Consider the following 21,650-nt stretch of genomic DNA (forward strand, 5'->3'; position numbering starts at 1 on the left):
GAGTAAGTCATTTTTTTCTTTTTCTGATCAATGAAATAGTCATCCAAATTTCTGAGTGGTTGCCCTGCCAGTTCAGTTGTATTTTATTTAGACTTGCAGTATAGACTGAGTTAAGAATCAATTACTGTTTCCAAATAAGGGAGAACATATTTATTATTGTATGCATACCTGATGAAAACGATCTCTACTTCACTTATGAATGCTGTGCTCTGAGGAGCTTTGCATAAGGGGAGTTTCTGTGACTTTATAGCACAAATTGGGGAAATAAACTAAAGTTACCTATCTTAGACATCATAAAAGAAAATGAATTCAGAAAACAACACTTAGTCCAGAATTTCACCCAATCCGCCTAAATCGAGTTAGTTATCATTTTGTCTGATTGGTTGATTGACTTTAGGAGCACATTGTTAAGCCACACCATATTTAAGAATGATAATTGAAAACATGATATTTAAGTATAACTAAAATATCAGATAATCTAAAGTTTACAATGTCCAAGATTGCCACATTAATCAGACCAATCAAAGATTTTTAAATTGCATGGAATTTGCAATCATTTTCTGTCTAGGTAATATTAATTCTAGGGCAATTTTCATGAATTGAAAAAGGAGAAGACTGTGCAGGCCATGAGCTAGAGATTACAAATGACAAATGAATGGTGTCATGAATTCTTTTAATTCATATCGTTGTAATACTGCCTATGTTAGAAATAATAATTTATCCAAATAATTCCTCATCTGATTAATGAAAGTCCTAGTCATATTCTAATGCCTAAAATGGGATAATAAAATTTTGAATCAGGTATGTAGTTTTAATAAGATCTTTGAAGAGGTTTTGTGTTCCATTTTACAGATGGAGACAGTGATGCTCATGGTGGTGAAATGATTTTCCCATCCAACACTGTTGGGGAATATTTGGGGTAAATTTTTAACCAGGAGTTCCTCACTCCATTTTCAAATTTAATGTATTATACATCACTGCTGTGTCCATGCATATAGAATATTGGCTGTTTCATTTTTCTTTATATTTTTTGTTTTATTACATTTTCCTCTCATTTTAGGTCTCTTTTCCAACATTATCAACCCTTGTTTGCTTTCCTATTTGCTGTGAATGAGATCCACAAGAACCTTCATTTGCTGAGCAACACAACTTTGGGATACCAGGTGCTCAACAACTTCCAACAACCACCTAGCTGTGGAAATCTCCACAATGCAGATGGCAGGGCAAGGCTCAGTCATCCTTCACTCTCATTGTGGTGATCAGGCCAATGCAGTGGCTGTCATTGGAGGCAAGGCAGCTAGACTGGCCACATCCATGGCCACCATTCAAAAACTTTATAAAATTCCACAGGTAAGTGAGCCCAATACCGTCACTCATATTCTTCTAAAATACAAACTAACAACAAAACATCTTTATTATCTCTTCTGGTTCAGAGTTAGAGACTTGGTTTTCATTTATCCAGCAATTCCAGGCACAGATTTGATAAAAGGAAATACAAAAAGGGCAAAACAATTGATTCCCTCAGGGAACTTCTGTCCTCTATTGCAATATTGTTGAGCCAAATTATAATCTGTATGAATAGGCTTCTAATTCTTCTTTATATTTGTATAGAATTTTGATGACTTGGTTTTATTTAATAATTATTCGATATTTTATTTTTCCTGTGATTCATGTAAACAGGTTTTTAGTATTCATTTCCAAATCTTCGGGTTCCAAATACTTTCCCTTCTGCCTACCCCAAGTCCCCTCATTGAGAAAGCAAACCATTTTGTTAATAAGAGTGTATAATCATGCAAAGCAATTCAATAATAGTCACGTTATGAAAGAAAACATCCATATTTTGGTGGGTATGACTGAGCAAATTTCAGTTTATTAATGTGATGGAACAGTATTTTTCCTAACAGAAATCATGTGGAACAGAATAGCCTAGAAAATACCTCCATGAACTGATGCTGAGTGAAGTGAGCAGAACCAGAAGAACAATATTCAGCTGAACAGTAATACTGGGTGATGACCAACCATGTTCTTGCTCGATTCAGAAGTATAATAAAAAAAGAAAATTCTACAAGACTTGTGATGGAAAACACCATGTATATTCACAGAAGAATTTATGCAGTTTAAAAGGAGTTCAAAACTTACTGCTTTTAACTTTTAAAATTTGTATTATGTTTTTTCCTCTCCATGTTTTCTCCATTTGGATTTGATTATTCTCTCACAATATAACTAATATGGATCAATGTCTGGCATCATTATATGAAGGGGTCTAGCCTCCACGGGGTTCTTGGAGCCTGACAGGAGGGATAGAGTCGGCAAAATGAGTTGAGTCAACAAGGGGTTATAGGCAGGAGCAGGTTGACTGATTGTCAGCTGCTTGGATTTATTTTTATAGTTTCAGAATCATGTATGTTTCAAGCAAGCAAGCAAACTGAGATCATTTCCTTGGTCACAAGAGTGTACAATTTTCATCATCAATCATATAGTTCATATGGTTACAAGTTTTCATCATGTGATTACAAGTTTAAGTAATAATCTTATAGTTAATTAATTTCTTATCCCTACTCAGATCATGATGACGTTAACCTGTCTGTTACCATATTTATTACACTGTATGATTTTTAATTCATTTAGGGTTATTAATTAAGCAATTCTTTTAATGGAAAGTTTTTTATATTTTTTTTTGTGTAAGTAATGTTTTTTGATACACTTCCTTAACAGTCTGTAGTAAGGGTCTTTATGCTTGTCCACCCATCCGTTAACTCTTGCAATAACCAATTTTTCTTTCTGGCCTAGTTGGTAGAAGCCACAGTTTCTGTGCCTTTTTTATTCTTTCCCATGAAGCTAAGGCTGCTGGAGTTCACATATCAGTCACTTGTACTAACTATTTTCTCACCATCTTTTTCATATATTCCTGTGTATGGTAAGGGGGGCAAAACTATTAATTTCCCTGGAATTCTATCTGTACCATCTTGTAACTATTTTCCCTGTATATATTCTGGTATCTCCTTGGAATTCCCAGTGCTGGATTTTCCAGAGATTGCATAATGATGAAGCCTTTTGTATGCCTCAGGGAGAGTCAGACCTGTGAAATTTAGACAGAGTATATAACTGTTTTATCCAAGGAATTTTTCTGAAATCCTTCCTTTATAGTCATTCCACTATTAGGATGAGTAAGTTTTGCAATCAATAATAGACCTATAAATATGGGTATACATGGAATCCCTATATATATTGTAGAAGGAAATGTTGTTCCATCAGGCAGCATGACTGCCTTGAGTCTTCTCGCTGCGACTGTGTCAAACAGCTTAGAGACCCTGGCTCCCAACAATAAAAGATCTACAAAGGCAGGATCTTGACTGCATAGGGTACAGCTTGACCAAGGACAAGTCAGGGGTAAGAACCCAAAGGAAGGAAAAACTTACAAGGATGTTTACTACAGAAAGTTGCTATTCCATCTCAGAAAAAGAAAACAGTGAACAATAACCCACAGGGCTAGTCTCAAAAGAGTCTATGAATTGGACTCAAATCCTGAAGATCACCGAAGAGCTTAAAAAAGAATGTAAAATAAAATCAGAGGGGCAGCTAGGTGAGGAATTGGATAGAGCACTGGCCCTGGAGTCAGGAGGACCTGAGTTCAAATCTAGTTCAGGTACTTAAAAGTTATCTAGCCATATGATCTTGGGCAAGTTGCTTAACCCCACTGCCTTGTAAAAAGAAGAGAGGAAAAAGAAAAATGGAGAAAAGAAATGAGAGTCTTGTAGAAAAATTTTGAAAAATTGACCAAGGACATCAACTCCTTTAAAAATTAAAAATAACTCGGGGTGGCTAGGTTGCACAATGGATAGAGCACCAGCCCAGGAGTCAGGAGTACCTGAGTTCATATCCAGCGTCAGACACTTAATAATTTTGTAGTTGTGTGTCCTTGGGCAAGTCACTTACCTCCATGGCCTTGCCAAAAATCTAAAAAAAGGTAGAAATAATTAATTGGTAAAAGAATGTAACTCTTTAAAACATAAAATCGAGCAACTGATAAAAGGGACCTGCAAATCAGCAAAGAGTAAAATTAATCAACTGGAAAAGGAAACACAACAAGCCAATTGAAAAAATAAAACTCTGAACATTACAATTGGATATATTGAAACCAATGAATCTACAAGAGTATAAGATTACATCAAACAAATTAAAAAGGCTGAAAACATCTATCAGAATTTTGAATTGATTGTAATGGAATCACTCAAGGCAGTGGCTTACGCTTACATCTGATGGATTCCAAGGAGAATTTTATGAATGCCATAAAAAATTAGTACCACTGCTACATTCATCATTCTCAAGAATTTAGAAAAGAAGAAAAATACAAAAAACACATGGTTGTCCTCTAGAATCTTGTATTCCAGGGTTGGCTAGGTGGTGCAGTGGATAGAGCAGCAGCCCTGCATTCAGGAGTACCTGAGTTCTCAATCTGGCTTCAGACACTTAATACTTACCTAGCTGTACGGCCTTGGGCAAGCCATTGAACCCCATTTGCTTTGCAAAATACTTTAAATAAAAAACAGGATCTTGTATTCCCACATAGGAAGCCAATATAGATAAGGTAGTGGTCTTCAGGGTAAAGTATTTTGGTTTGAGAAGGCACAGGTATAGTTGATGAAATCATAGAGCAACTGAATGACATCATTTTCTGAGAATGATAGTTGATTTGCTTACCACTACCAAAAAAAGGAGAGGTAAGGAGTTAGTTGATGCTGTCCTGTAGCAGCATGATAAAACTGCCATGGGTGATCTCAGAAGGGTGCTGGAGGCATCTATGAGTCATGAAGAGTGTAGAGCCCTGAAGCTTTGGATGGATGTTGGGGGAGCCAGCTAACATGCTGCTTGTGTTGATCTCCAGGTCTGCTGGTACTGCTACACAGTAGTCCATGTTGCAACTAGCAAGCTTAACTTTGAAGATGAAATTTTTGGGTAACCAGTCATTACTGATTAGATAATTGCAAAGAATTTCTTTTTCCAGGGAATTGTGTGACATGTCCCTCTTAAAAATCCTAAAGCAGCAACTAAAATGTTGCAGCTGATTTTTTCTTGGTTTCAGTTCGGCCCTGTGAGGAATCGCAACTTAGATTCGGGAATGCAGGTATTGGAAAGAAAATAGAAATTTATTAAAGAAAGTGACAACATATTAAGAAAGGGCTAGCTAGTAAAGTTAGAAAAGTTTAAAGAGAAGACCACATGGATTACTGATTAAATTTCGGCCAGGCCAGCTGGCCAGGGTTCCACAGAAGACTAGAAGATCAAAGAGGCCACCTCCCTCCTCCTCTCCCAGAGCCCATGGGAGGGGGTGGTGACCTGGGCAGGATCCAAGTCCCTCTTTGCAGATTTTGCATCTTGGGAAGGACTCTCTTTTTGGGTGTTCTCCTAGGACCTGTGCTCCCTGGCTGCCCCACCAAAAGAGAATGGAACCCAAACCAGGTTGAAGGTCAGGCCCTCTGGTGTAGCCTAAATTAGATCATAAAGGAAGATTCCCATTAACAAAGGGAACGAAAGATTTACAAAGTTTGTCTCCAACTGATCTCATCATTTCCAGGCCCAGTTTTCTCTGCATCAAAAGCAAACTCTTGTTTACCTACAACTCTCTCTCCCTTGTCAGCAGTGACCAGGCACATTTTATGAGGCAAATAAAGCCCTCAGACCCATTTACGGACCCAAAGGGCAGAATATCAGCTTAATCCTACTCACCAAAAGTAGAATGTGGAGCTTGTGATAAGTGATATGAAGGATTGTCCAAATTGGTTTTGAATGGTGTGAACAGAATTCACCGCCAAATTGAAAATCACAAAGCCAATCATGATGGGAACTACCTGAAAGAAGGTATAGAAATTGAGAGCCATTGCTCAGGGCTGAGTCGCCTTTCTGTAATTTCTAACCAATTGATTTTATTCCCAATGCTAATCTGCTCTATTCAGAGAGAAAGAGTTTTTACCCAGATGAACTTGATACTTGTGACCTTGGTCCCACTACCTTCTTCTCCCCAAGGCAGACCCCCAGCACAATCCTGGCGCCTCCCTCTAGTATTTGTTTCTGCCCTTTCTCCTTCAGTTTTCCCTGTCACCTACAAACATATCCATATTTAATGAGGAGCACATCTATTAAACCAGGCAAAGTTTCAAAATGTTCCAAGTGATTAGACCTGCAACACTGAAAGCTGTTATATTAAAGTAAGGGGAAATGGAAAGAGGCATTTTCTGACTCAACAAAACTGCTTTTCAAAATCATCCTCCCAGGTCTTCTTGCTTCCAATGGGTCCTCTTTCCAGTTCACTCTCAAAGTATTTCCTAAATCACAGAACTGACCTTGCTGTCCTTATGCCTCCAGGGAAAATGCAAATTACATTTGAAGTCCCTAGTGATTACCTGCAATCTACCTTTCCAGCAATATTATACAGCATTCCCCCTTCACTTATTCTACAATCTGGACAAACAGACCATTTTTTTTGTATTTGAAATTCAGTCTCCAAGTCTAGAAAGGCCTCTCTCCTGTCCTTTGCCTCTTTGGATCCCTAATTTCCTTCAAATCACAGTTTAGCCATCAGCTTCTACAAGAAATCATTCTTGATGACCTGAGATGCTGCCTATTCACTTAAAAAAGTTACCTTCCATATTATGTATGAACATGTAGTCTCTGCCCTGGAAGGCAGGACCTGATCTGTCTTCTTATATAGCCCAGCCCATAGCACAGAACTTGGCTCATAGACAACACTTAATTAGTGCTTCTAGAATGAATAAATAAGGTAAAAGACCAGCTCTCCTTTTCACTCTACCTAATCCACATCCTTTGTCATTCTCTGAGGCTTTCACAGAATCAGCTTCTGCAAACCTTTCCCTCTTCTTGACTTCTCCATTACTATTGTTCACACTGCTATTGTCTCAGTTAGTCATGCTCCAATGCTGTCATTTCCAAGTCACTACTCTCATTCACTCCACTTAACCAACTAGTGGTGAAATATGACCATTTCTGTCTCTTCACATCTCTAGTGTGCCCCCCCGCCATTCACAAGGCAACTCTGTCTGAGAATTTGAGAATAGTCAGGAAAGGGCTGGAATCAGCTCATGCTGGCTTGGAAGGACCAGATGTTAAATATTCAGCATAACCATTTACTCCTTGGAAATTGAGAAAGTTAAAATCAGAGATGGAATATTTTTAATTGTTGAAATTTAAGAAAGTCACACAGAAAATGATAATAATACAGGTTAAACAATTCAGAAGCCATATGTTGACTATTTAATTGATCTTTTGGACTCAAGTTTACTCCTAGTCTATTCCATCCTCCCCAGATTTACAAAAGAAATTTTCCTATGAAGAGGCTGCCATCATATCATCTCTCTGCTGAGGAAACTCCAATGGTTCCCAGTTGTGTTTAGAATGAAATTAAAATGCCTTTTTTAATCATTTAAAACTTTTCAAACCTTTACATCCAGTCCTTTTCTTGTGTCCCCAGTCTTGATTTCCATGGCCCTGCTGTTCTTAAATGAAAAGGACCTATGTCTGGTAACATGCTTGCACAGCCCCAGAACTAGAATTCTCTGTCAGTTGAATGTTTTGTTGCTGAAGGTGTAATGGAACCTATCACCATCTAGTACTTGGTCTTCTGCTTCATTCACCTACACAATGGGATAAATGCCACCTTAGTTATCTGAAGTCAAAAGCCTACAACTGTCAGGTTTCTTATGGTCCATTCCATCTCTAAAATATAGTTTTTGTTCTCATTTATTGAGTTTTTTTTTTTTTGCAATGCAGATGGGGTAAAGTGGCTTTCTCAAGGCCACACAGCTAGTTACCTGTTAAGTGTCTGAGGCCAGATTGAATTCAGGTACTCCTGACTGCAAGGCAAGTGCCCTATGCACTGTGTCACCTACCTGCCCCCTGATTTACTGAATTCCTTATCAAATATTAAGTAAAATTGGATGTATTGTGGTTAATAACATAGAAGAGCCTGAAGCCTGGGACGGTTTGTAGGTACATGAACAAAGAAAACATGGGAAATATAATTAGGAAAGACAATGCTTACTCCTATGAGAAAGTTTTCTTTTTATGCCTTTTCACTCTTCCAATCATTTATAAGGGAGTAAACATGTGGTCTTAAAATCATTCCAAGTTTGACTGAAGGTTGTAGGGATTCTGCCAAGAAAGACTCCTGGAAATAAGAAGTGAATTAGATGACCTCTGAATTTAAATCAGACAGATTTTTAATAGAGATATGGTCCAGGATTCCACAGTGATTAAGAAATATAGATGAAGAGGTTTAACACAGCTTAACAAAATGATGCTAGTTCAGTGTTATTAAGACCTTAGCTGGATAATGATTTTCTTTCTGGAAAGAGGATACACAACATTCTCCTCAAAGCTCCAACAAATAAGCACAGTGTCCTTTATGGTCAGAAAAATCGCTTAGAATTTTGCACGGTTTCCCTCCCTAGTCTTATGACTAAAGGTGATCAGGTTTCTGTCTCCCCCAAAAGGAGGTGCATCAAATAAAGCTTCTCCTGCTAGACAGCAAAAGGTCAGAGGCAGGACTCGTTCTGTCAGTGAGAATGAGATCATAATTCACTATGTCCAGTTGAATGGCATGTGGGCATGGGGAGGGGGGATTCTATAATAAAAGTAACAATAAACACCTCCCATGAAACTGCATAAAAGGCAGAAGAGGGCAGCATTTACTCTAGAATCTCTAAGACAGATGGGCCTAAGACTGATTCCCTGCCTTCTCTTTTTCCCCTCTCTTGCACTGTATTACACTCCTTGCTAATCTCCTTCCTTCTTGTCTTCTCTCTCTTTGGTCCTTTCTTTTCTGAAGTTGCCCACCCTCCATCCCCAATCCTCTTGCAGAAGAACAACAACAGAAAAAACTAATAAAGGAGAAGCTCCTTTTCAGGGTTCTCTCTGAACTCAGAAAAACAGATGTGCCCACAGATGAGACATAATGGCCTCATGCGCCCTTCTCACTTCTCCCTGTAAGCTCTTAAGACAGTGAAGTCTGGACAGGAGCTCTTATAGAGGGGAGACATGGCCTGTGCAATCTCCATCTCTGTCCTTAGGAATAGAAATCATCAATCCCTGCCTTGGATTTAGAAATGGCTCTTGTTATGACTACAGGAACACTTCCAGGTACCTGGCTTTCCCAGAAAATGAAAGGCGAGGCCTTGGAATATGGTAAGATCATGGTCCCATCTCCCTAGCCAGGAAATAGTGTCCAGGAGAACATGAAATTACCCCCAGAGCCTTGGGCATCCCGATCAGAAATTTCTGTACAACTTCTTTTCTTCCTATATAACTGCTTGGGTGTCTTCATTAGCCCTATCCTGATGCCTCTTGGACATCTCTGTAGTCTTGTTGGAATCAGTCAGACTCTTCTCTGTAGTGCTGCCCAAGAGCCCATGAGGTTGCCTGTGATCCTGGACAAAAAATAAAAGGAAATTACCAGAAGAACTGACCAGAGACAACATAAACCTAGGAAGCAGGCAGAGTTTCAGAAGAATGAGCATAGTCAAAGTCTCTTCATTTATCTTTGTAGGCTTGGGAATGACTATTAGAGCTACATGATAATGGCAAACCCCTTAATCTCATAGCCCCAATTCAAAATCTCTTTTGTCTCATGTTTCTTTCTTGGAAGGGGAGTGTCATGGGTAAAAGGACACACATTAAACAAAAGTCATCAAATAATTCCATCTTTTCATTGAGGAAAAAAAAATTAACTGAACCAAAGACTATCTTAACATGCAGCATTACAAGTTTTGATGCATGAGATAGTAAACTTAGCCATCAGTTTGTTAAAAATAATTTCTAGCTATTTTCTAATCCTCATTCTTTGCATGTGATCCTAGAATGCTCTGAGGAAGAAAAGTACATTGCATACTTCCAGAGCTTCTTGCATGAAAACAGAAAATCTTAAATATTCTTTAAGACATAAATTACATGAAAGAACCCAACAATGCTTTGTTTCTGTATTATTCTGTTGCTGTTTTCCTACCCTTACATCTGTAACCCCAGGGTAAGCTATTTTATTATTTTTTCTGATTAATGAAATAGACATCCATATTTCTGACTCATTGTTTTGTTGGGAGTATTGTATTTTATTTAGACTTGCTTAATAGGCTGAGTTCAGAATGAATTACTGTTTTCAAATAAGGGAAGAAATATTTCTTATTGTATTCATGCTTGATGCAAAAGTTCTCTAGTTCACTTATGAATGCTATCCTCTGATGAGCTTTGCATAAGGGGAGCTTCTATTACTTACAGCACAACATGGGGAAATAAACTAGAGATAGCCATCTTAGGCATTAGGAAAGAAAATATATTCAGAATACTCCACTGAGTCGAGAGTTTTATCCAATATGCCTAAAGGGAATTGGCTATCAGAAGAAAAAGACATAATATTTATCCTTTTTTCATATTGGCGGATTGACTTTAGGAGCACATTAGTTACGTCATTTTTGCCTTCTACGATTAAAAGAATGAGATTGAACTATATCTAAATTATCAGTTAATCTATAATTTACAGTGTCCAGGATAGTCACATAAATCAGAGTAATGAAAGTTACTTAAATTGCCTGGAGTGTGCAATCATTTTATGTGTAGGAAATATTAGTTCTAAGCCAATTTTCAATAAATCAAAAAATCAGAAGACTATGTGCAGGCCATGAGTTTGAGATTATAATGTCATGAATTGCTTTAATTCATATCATTTTAGTGCTACCCATGTTAGAGGTAATCATTTATACAACTAATTCCACATCTGATTAAAGTGTTAATTAATTATATATTAATAATTAATAATCTGATTAATGAGAGAAATTAATTACTCTAATTAGTAAAATGTGATATTCATTTTTTGAATAGGTGAATTGTTTTAATAATCTCTTAGAAGATGTTTAGTGTTTCATTTTACAGATAGGGACAGTATTGGTCATGGTTGCTCGTGGTTGTTCATAAAATGATTTGCTGAGGCAACACTTTTGGGGGATGTTTGAGGCAGGATTAAAGAAAGGGGTTCTTCATCCCATATTCAAATTTAATGTATTATGACACATTGTTGCATCCATGGACTTAGACTATTGCCTATTTAGTTCTTTTTTTCTTACATTTTCCTCTCACATCAGGTTGCTTTACGAAAATTATCAACCTTTCTTTGCTTTCCAATTTGCTGTGAATGAGATCAACAAGAACCCTCATTTGCTGAGCAACATCACTTTGGGATACCAGGTGGTCAGCAACTTCCAAAACAACCAACTAGATGTGGAAAGCTCCATAATATGGATGGCAGGGAAAGGTCCAATCATCCTTAACTATGATTGTAGTGAGCAGTCCAATTCAGTGGCTGTCATTGGAGGCATGACATCTACACAGTCCATATCCATGGCCACCATTCTAAATCTTTATAAAGTTCCACAGGTAAGGGGATCCAATGCCATGACTCATTTTCATAACAGATATTATTTAAAAAAACTGAAAATCTTCATCATCTGTTCAGTTCAGTGTTAGAGATTTGGCTTTCATTTCTCCAGAAGTTCCAGGGACAGAACTCACAAAAAGCATATGCAAAAAGGGGAAACAGTCCATTTCCTCAGGGAACTTCTTCTGTCCTCTAGATGAGAAATTGCTAAATTGGTTGAACTCTTATGGCTTTTAACTAAATTCAACTTTGATTCTAATTTTTCTTAATAATTGTAAGGCACTTTGACTGCTTGATTTTATCTAACATTTATCTACTCAGTATTTTATTTTTCCAGGGATTCATGTCAACAATTTTTTTATTCATTTCCAAATCTTTCAGGTCCAAATTTCCTCCCTTCCTCCCACTCAAGTCCCCTCATTTAGAAAGCAAGCAATTTCATGTAGGTTATAAGTATGTTGTCATGTGAAACTTTCCTATAATCATCATGCTATGAAAGAAAATATACATCCCCAGCCCATTCATTGTGGACTAACTGGAAAAATTATAGAAAATTAATGTGATAGAACAGAAGTGTTCTAAAAGAAATCATGAAGGACAGTACTCCAGAGTAGCCCAGAAATACCGGCATGAACCGATGTTGAGTGAAATGAGTAGAACCAGAAGAACAATGTCCTCACTAATAGCCATGCTGGGTGATGACCAGCCATGCTCTTGTTTATTTCCATAGTACAATAATCAAGGAAAACTGCAAAAGACTCGTGTTGGAAAACATTACCCATATTCAGAGATAAAACTGTGGAGTGTAAATGTAGACCAAATCTTACTACTACCAACTTTTAAAAGAAGTCTGATGTATTCTGCTTTTGTTTTTCTGTATTTTGATTAGATTATTCTCTCACAATATAACAAATTTAGATCTATGTTTAGAATCATTATACATGTATGACCTATGTGGAATTGTTTTCTCTCCAGAAAGGGGGAGGGAAGAAAAAGAGGGAGAAAAATATAAAACTCTAAACCTTTCACAAAATTGTTTCTTGAAAACTACCATACCATATCATTGGAAAAATAAATAAATTCAATATCAAATTAAAGTAAAGAAAATATATTTTCCTCAAAAATAAGACATCAAGAAAAATAAACTTGCCAAAAAAAAATCCTTCAATCTATATTCAGATACCAACAGCTGTTTCTCTGGGAAAATGTTAATCAAAAGGGTAGTACCCATACTTTGTTCTAGGTAATGTCCCTTCTTCATATATTATTCCAAGTTCTAGGTCGACTTTTCTGTGGTACTGATTTCATACTGACTGGACCAAAGAGGAGTTATTTTAGTTGTGTTTGCCATTTTCTTTTAAAGGGTCCTATGGAGGAGTTAGGGAACTGGGTTTGCAATTGTCTGACCCAAACAGGAGCTAGGCCATGGTGTGCTGGGATACACTCCCTCCTAGGGATCTACAAGTGTTCAGCTCTTTCAAGGTGATATTCGTTAAAATAATGTGTTTCCTGCTCTCCTAGCATATGAAGTCATCTGAGAATGATAAGCACATTTTTTCTATCCTGGAATTGGAACAGTTTTCCATGCTACCCTGCCCTAGAAAACGCTGGTGAGCTACTTCTACTTCTGTTCCTTGAGATGGTGATCCAGGGTAGTGATCCAGATGCATTTATGAGCAAAGCAACAAAGTCTGCCTCAGAGATGGTAAAGTGACTTGTAATTCCCTTCTGATCTGTAGGCTGAGAGTTTGGGTGGAAACCATTGTCCACTGGCATGGGATAGACACTTCCTGCTGACCACCTCAATTGTCTTGTGAATCCATGGGCTGAAAGGTATGGAAACATGCACTGTTTCCTCTGAGGTCATAGATCCCAAGGCCTGCTCCTGTATTGTCGGGAGCCTGTCAGCCTGGTGTGTCTTATTCTGCACTGCACTCTTCTCTCATTCTATTGAAATAGATTTCACCTGTCAAACTGAAAAGTTGTCTTGGGCTTTATGTTTTTATTTTGCCTTCATCTGCTCTCCAGAATTTGGTTAGAGTCATTACTTAAAGCTATTTGGAGGAGTTTGGTGGGGGGAGTTCTGGTAAAACCCTTTCTCACTTTGCTATTTTGGCTCTTCCTCCTCTGACAACTTTAGTTGAAATAAATAGTTCCCTTTTCCTTATCTGAGATAATCCCCAGGTACACGCTCTTCAGATGGGTTTGGGAATTTTTTTCAAAAAGGATGAGACATTTGTCTTCACCAGTTTCTGGTAACTAGGAGCATGTAATTTTTTGTTTAATATGATCTTCCCATTTTGACTGAGAATTTGCTTCCTGTATGTATGGGGGCTTGATTTGCCAAACATATGACAGTATCCTTCTGTTCAATCCATTTTTGATATTTTTTAATTTTTTCCAATTATGTGAAACAATAATTTTCAACATTTATTTTTCTAAAATATTCAGTCTCTCACACTTTACTCCCCCTACCCTAGGTTTGCAAGTAATCTGATCTAGGCCATGTATAGGTATGATACCTGTATTAAAATGAGTCTAAGTGCAAAAAGAATCAGAAAGAAAAGAGAAACCATGAAAAGGAAGAAACAATAGTCACATTTAGAAAGGTGAAATGAATATGGTTTGATCTACAATCAAATTTGAAATTTGAAATTCCAGTTTTTCCTGAATGAGGTTGTAATTTTAAATAGGAGGTCTTTTAGAGTTGTTGTGTATCACTGTACTTCTGAAAAGAGAAAAATCTATCACAGTTGATCATCACACATTGTTGTCACTTCATTCAGCATTAGTAAAGAAGGGAAAAAATATCTATTAAAGGTTTCATTTCTCAAAAATGTATAAATTTCAGTAAAATTTACAAGTAGAAAGTCTTTCCATATTGATATGTCATTAAGCATATGCACAATCTGAAATCCAAAGAAGGAGTTATAGCTGTCTATAGTAATTTGAAAATTATGATGAATCACTTTAAATTGGAGAAATGCTGTAGAATGACACAATTGAGGAGTCACTTAAGTTTTTTTTAAGAATTTAAGAACAGTATACCATTTCAGCATAATACTTTAGACAAATAAACTGATCATGGAAAGACAATTCCCAAAGAATACTGAAAGAGAACTATTCAGCAAAACTTCTTAAAATACAGATTTGGGTTTTTGAAATTATCATTGTAATGAAGACTATCTTTCAATATCACTGACTGTCTCAGGTATAGAGACACAAAAATGTGCAGGTCACAGGAAAGTTAGATTTTTTTGGCCAATTTCCATTCCAAAAATGAGATGAAAGATAATGTGTATTTTCAGTTTTACTCAATACATTCATAAGACATATGCATGAAGTGAATCTTTAATATTCAGATTCAATGTTTGCTTTTATTGGTTCTATTGTTTTCTAATTTCTTTTACTTGTGTGTCTTGCTTATTTTACTGTGGGTGGCCTATTATTTGATTTACTAGGCCTTCCACTGTTGGTGGCAAACTGATTTACTTTTATTTGATATATTGTCATGTTCCCTTAAGAACCAGGGAGTATGTGCTGTAGCTTATGTGGACTTCTAGTCACTGGCATGGTCTCTCCAATGTCACTTGGTTTTGGGTTATTTCTATTACAAATAGTTTTGTTGTTCTTACTGTTGTTTTTAAGCACATATTTGCTACACGATATCATTTTTCATAAACTCCTGCTACTGTTCCTGTCTTGTCTGCTCTCCTGTCAGGTGTATACTGCCTTGTATAGCGGTGTTCTCAGTTTTTGCATCATGATATCTCAGGTCGTCTCAGGTACCCACATAAGAGAAAGTATACTTTGTATTTTTTATTTTATAGGTAATAATTTCAATTACATGTGGTACGTGTCACTTCCTTCCCACGTCCTCATTCCAGCAGAGCAACATTTGAGGGAGATTTACATATGCAACAATAAATAAATATTTCAATTTATGAAATCTTTCTGTAGAGCTAGATAAAATTTTTCTTCATTAGTCCTTCCTATGTGACTTCAATGTATGATTACTCAGAATCACTGAGTGATTCAATAATTGTATTGGGAATATGCTTGCATTGTATTCCATATACTCTTGATTTAATCTTGGCCCTCTGCAGCATTTCATGGCAGTTTTTCCATTTTTTTCACCAACATCAATTTGTTTGTTATTTCATATACCTCAATAATTCAATGTATCACCATAATAAATCCAATATCACAGAAATAATCCAATATATCACAATTTATTCCTTTGTTTCTAATTGAGGGACAACTATTCAATTTGAATTCTGTGCAATCCCAAAGACAGCGGCTGCAAATACTTTAGAATCTATAAACTTGTTTCAGTTTTTCATAATTACTTAAGAATGTACCTAATTATTAGTATTCCTGGGTCAAATTGTACTGATTCTTTGATAGCTCTTTCAGTGTAATTTCCAGTAACTCCTCAAAATGGTCAGCTCACTTCACAATTCCACCAACAGTATGTTAGTATCCTAAGTTTTCCACTACCATCTCACATTCATTTTTATCAATTTGATAGGGAGGGGAAAGAATCTCAGAGTCGTTTTCATGTATATTTCTCTAATCAATACAAGAAGATATATTTTTGACATATGGCAATTAGGACCATCCCCAAACTATTGATGAAGGAATTTGCTCTAAAACAGCATCAATGAAAATTCCACTGCTGAGGGCAAATTTACTATTATTGCTGGCCATATTCTGTATATTATAATCATAGATCTGAGCCTAAGAATAAGTGGTTGTTACAAGTGCATATGTCTTAAGTTCTCACTATTCCACCAAACAAGATGAAAAATGTTAGAATGAAGCTTTATTTTCTGAATCAGTTGTCTATGGGCTGGAGTGGAACGGAGGAACAGCTCAGAAGGACATCATCTTGGGGACCTTTATCAGGGTATTCTTTCTGAATTGGTGACTGGACAATGACTTAAATTACTTTCCTGCACTACATATTTTATCTTATTTCTAGAAAATTGTGGAAGAAGGATAAACCACAGCCAGTATATAAAACTTTCTCTTGCATTTCTTTCTTCTGACACTAGTAGATTATTTTGGGTTCACATCAGACATTTGTGTGCTCAGTGACTATAGAGGAGTGAATCATTCCTTAATTAATAGTGTTCTCACTAATAGTGTAAAGCCAATCTTGGCAATAGATTTCAGTGTGAGATCTGCATCCCCATCTCTGATAGGATTAGGACTAGAACAAATTTCCTCCTTGAAAAAGCAGTAGGAAATAATTCTTAGTTTAAAGGAAATATTATTCTTTCTGGAATTATGTGAGGAATGGGAAATATGCAAAAGAAGACTGGATAAAGGAAATGGGGTGACGAGAAAGATCAGGCAACTATCTAGGTACAAAGAATTATCTAATAGTTGCATAAAGGAGACTCTAAGCATGTCCTTCTTAAATAAACACAAGAGAAATAGGAAGAAGTGAGTCATTATTCCAAAGAGGCTGATTAAGATATAATGTTAAATAATAAGACACTAATGGATAGTATGTTGTAAAAGTGGACTTTTTAGGAAGGTAGTTAAGATTTCCATCATTGGGAGCTTTCAAACACAGATTTAGTAACTGCTTCATGGCAGTATTTGAGAAGGGATTCTTCTTCAGGTAAAGTTTCAGAAATTCCTTCATATCAGCATCTTTCCTAAGAGTGTAATTGTGTGACATGGAAGTATAAATTAAAATCAAAAGCTCTGATCTATTGCCTGCTCTATGTAAGTCATTAATATGTTTTCCTATGCAAATGTGAAGGAACATATATGACTAGTCCAGTCTTCTTTATTTTTCTTTTAGATAAACTATGGTCCATTTGATCTTCTCCTGACCGATAAGCTCCAGTATCCATATGTCTATCAGATGGGCAGCAAGAATTCCACTCTTCACCTTGCATTTGTCCAAATGATGCTACATTTTGGCTGGACTTGGATAGGACTAATTCTTTCAGACACTGTGAGAGGGGAAAGTTTCTTCAAGGATCTACAAGCAGAGATGGCCAGGAATAGTCTTTGTGTGGGATTTATGGAAATAATCTCAAGCACATTTGACCTTTATTTAGGTGAAAAGTATAGCATCCTTTCTAGGACCATTCCATCATCATCCAATGTGATTTTCACCTATGGAGATTCAGATTTCCTTAAGCATCTTTTTGTTACATTGGTTGACTATATCCTATATGGAAAGGTGTTGGTGACCACTTTATCCTGGGGATTTTTTAGTGATCAACAGCTCGAAGAGGTTAATAATTTACATGGAACAATAATACTTTCTCCTCCCCAGAGGGAGATTCCTGGTTTCATAGATTTTGTAGAAAGCCTGAATCAAAGTGTGATGTCTGAGAACATTTTTCTTACAGCATTCTGGGAAGCAGTCTTTGCTTTCAAATTTTCAGAAAACAATTATCTAGATAAGTTCATTCCTGTTTGCCAAGAAGGTCTTTCCTTGGCTGATGTACAGGCCCCAGATTTTAATCTGATCTTAAGAGAACTGAGTCTTAATGTTTACAGTGCAGTATATGTAGTTGCCTATGCTCTGCATGAGCTGTTCCAGTTTGAGGTAAGGGAGACATCAGAACTCTCAAAAAGCCCAGACCTCTCTTACAAGGTAAGATTTCTTTTTGACTCCTATGCTTAGCAGAAAGTAAACCCAACATACTGTTAATTATCTATTGTATGAATGATGAAGGAATGGTGAGAGTCTGCAATACTATGTTTTATTTCCTAGCATTGCTTCTGGTATGTTTCTTAGTTTGTGCTTATAAGGAATCCTGGTTAATAAAAAAAACAATGTAATGATCTCCTAGAAGAGGCATTGATTTCAACTGATACAGCAACCATGGTGAAGCTGTTGTTCTTTTTATACATCTCTCTGAGTTTTGGGAACTTCTTAAGGTCTCTTAAGTCCTAGTAAAGGTATTGATGGGAGAGAAGCTATCCATAGTTTTAGAATCATTTGGGCACAGTTCCAACTTGTTCTCCACTTTGGTTCGATGAGTTCCCCACTGCACCATCAATGCATTGGTGTCCCAGATAAACCAAATCCCATTCAGTACTGATCATTTTCCTTTTTTGTCATCTTGTACAGTCTGATAGATGGGAAGTCGTTCCTCACACTTGTTTAAATTTACATTTCCCTGATCAACAAGGATTTCAAGCATTTTTTCACGTGATTAAAGATACCTTCACTTTCTTCATCTGATAACATGTATTTTTATTATTTATAAGTAGGGAAATAGTATTAATTGTAATGAATTTGACTCAGTTTGTTTATAATTTAGAAATGTGTCCTTTGTCAAGAACACTGTGCGTTAAAAAGACATTCCGACCATACTGATTCCTGTTTAATCATGTTTTCATTGTTTTTATTTGTGTAAGATCTTTTTTAATTGATTGAAATCAAAACTATCCATTTTGTATTTTATAATGGTCTCCATATTTTCTTTGATCATTAGCTACTACCATTTCCATATATGTGACAAAGAAATTATTCCTTGAAATTCTAACTGACTTAGCTTAATGTATCCCCCTTTATGGCCAAATTCTGAGCTCATTGGACCTTATAGTGGTATAGAGTATGAGATATTGGTCTATGCCAAATGTCTGCCATGTTATTTCCAGTTGTCCTAGAATTTTATTTTAAAGGAGTGAGTTCTTTTGTCAGTAGCTGGAGACTTTGGTTTTATTAAACATTTGATTGCTATAGTAATTTGCTATTCTTTCTGATCTACCTAAACAATTCTGTTGCGCTACAACTCTATTATATATTCATTTTTTCTCTTAATATACTTATTCTTTTGTTCCTCTGTATGAATTTAGCTGTTTTTTTTTCTACCTGGTAAAATATTTTTTTTTGAAATTTGATTTATCTGGTTCTAAACAAGTAATTAATTCTAGGCAAAATATCATTTTTTTCTTTTCACTGAGTCTAAGCATGAGCAATTGATACCTGTCCAGATATTTAGATATGATTTGATTTGTACAACTATTGTTTTACATTTTGTTCGCATAGTCCCTGAGTCTGCCATTACTTTGAATGGAATTCCTCTTTGTATCTCTTGATGCTGACTCTTATTAGTTATATACAGAAGTGGTCATGAAATTTGTGTTTATTATATATCCTGCAACTTTGGTGGAGTTTCTAATGTTTTGAAGGAACTCTTTTAGATAATTTTCTAGGATTCTCTAAATAAACTCTTATATATGAAAAAATGAGAGTTGTATTTCTTCATTACCTCTTCTAATTGTCAATTTATTTTTCTTCTTTAGTGTTAAGGTTAACATTTCTAATGAATTATTGAAGAAAAGTGGTGACAAAGATATTCTTGTTTCAAAACTGATCTTATTGGGAATACTTCTTGCTTCTCCTCATTAGACATAATGATTGGATTTTAGATAGATTCTGTTTATTGTTTTAAGGAACACTTCATTTATTCCTAATCTATTGTTTTTAAAGGAATGTGTGTTTTATTTTGGCAAAAGCTTTTTCAACATCTATTGACATAATGATATGTTTTCTGTTAGATTTTTAATTATGGTAAATGATTCAATAATATTGAGCCAACCCTGCACTTCTTGTATAATTTGTATTCGATTAGTGTCTATTATGCTTGTAAAAAAAAGCTGGAATCACAATGATAAAATTTTACTTAAATTTTTTGCACTCACATGCATTGTGGAATTTGGTCAATAATGTTCTCTATCTGTTTTGCCTCTTTTTGGCTTAGGCTTCAGCACATTAATGGTTTCATAGAAGGAATTTGGCAAACTCCTCCATCACATTTGATTTCAAATAGCATAAAAAAATTGAAAAAAAAATTGTTCCTTTGATATTTAGGAGAATTTGCTAGTGAATCAATCTTACAGGGGATATTTTTACTTAAGGAGTTCATTGATGGATTTTTCTATTTATTTTTTTCTGAAATGGGATATTTGAATATTTAATTTCCTCTTCTTGTAATCTTGGTAGTTGATTTTTAGTAAATATTTATCCATTTCATTTAGTTATCAATTTTATTGTCATACAGGTGGACAATACATGTGGAAAAAATTATCTATTTTCTTCCTCATTGGTAAGGAATTCAGCTTTTTCATTTTTTATACTGGTAATTTGATTTTCTAATCAAATTAAATAAACTTTTATCTATCTTATTGTTTTTTGATAAAAACCATCCATTTCATTTATTATTTTAATAGCTTTTTTACTTTCAGTTTTATTAATTTTACAATTTTCATAATTTGAAATTTGAGGAATTATTTGTTTTGTCTGTAGCTGTTCAGTCATGTGCAATTCCTTGCAGTCCTCTTTCTCTATTTTATTCGTGTATACACTTCAAGATTTAGAAGTTCCCTCAATCAATGCTTTGGCTGAATCTCACAAATTTTGCTATATTTTCTCATTGTTTTGAATTAAATTTCAATATTTTGATGATTTGGTGCTTGAAACACTCAGTCTTTTAAATTAGATTATTCAGTGTCCAAAAACAATTTTAGGTCCATTTCTCTATGACCATTTATTGCAAGTGAATTTATTGAATCATTTTTCTAAAAAAGAATACATTTAATATTTCATCCTTTGTGCATTTGGTCATGAGGTTTCAATGCCGTTATACAAGGTCAATTTTTGTGTAGGTGCTATTTGCCACAGAGAGAAGAAAAAGTATATTCCTATGAATCTGCATTCAATTTTCTCCAGAGTTCTATCATATCTGACTTTTCTTATATTCCATTCACCTCCTTAATTTCTTTCTTCTTTATTTTATGATTAGATATATCTAATTCTGAGAGTCAGAGTTTAATGAACCCTACCAGTATAGTTCTGCTATATATGTCTTCCTGTAAATCATTTAGTTTCTCCCTAAGAATGTGGATGTTATCCCACTTAGTACACACATCTACTATTAAAATCACCTCATGGTCAATGCTACCTTTTAAGAGAATGTGCTTTGCTTACTTATCCCTTTGAATGAGATCTATTTTGCAATTTCTTTTCTTTTTTTGAGGTAAGTGTTGCTACTGCTGCATTTTCACTTCAGGTGAAGCATAATATATTCTGCTCAGGGTTTTATCTTTACTCTGAGTGTGTCTCTCTGCTTCACATTTATGTCTTTTAGCAGTATAACATAGGCTTCTGGTATTTCATCTACTCTGCTATCTGCTTGCATGTTTTGGGAGAGTTCATCTCCATTCATATTCA

General features: G+C 35.6%; 1 protein-coding gene across 1 annotated transcript in view; it reads left to right on the forward strand.

Moving 5' to 3' along the window:
- LOC141519421 (vomeronasal type-2 receptor 26-like) overlaps positions 1-21,650 on the forward strand; it is a 55,528-nt gene that overhangs the window by 22,661 nt on the left and 11,217 nt on the right. Inside the window, exons 6-12 of the mRNA XM_074231663.1 lie at positions 853-919; positions 1,164-1,350; positions 4,886-4,956; positions 5,801-5,859; positions 9,084-9,198; positions 11,145-11,436; positions 17,256-18,062. Of these exons, the coding sequence (XP_074087764.1) occupies positions 853-919; positions 1,164-1,350; positions 4,886-4,956; positions 5,801-5,859; positions 9,084-9,198; positions 11,145-11,436; positions 17,256-18,062 (1,598 nt within the window). The remainder of the gene's footprint in view (positions 1-852; positions 920-1,163; positions 1,351-4,885; positions 4,957-5,800; positions 5,860-9,083; positions 9,199-11,144; positions 11,437-17,255; positions 18,063-21,650) is intronic.

Source organism: Macrotis lagotis, chromosome 3 (assembly GCF_037893015.1).
Source record: "Macrotis lagotis isolate mMagLag1 chromosome 3, bilby.v1.9.chrom.fasta, whole genome shotgun sequence".
Taxonomy (NCBI): Eukaryota; Metazoa; Chordata; class Mammalia; order Peramelemorphia; family Peramelidae; genus Macrotis; species Macrotis lagotis.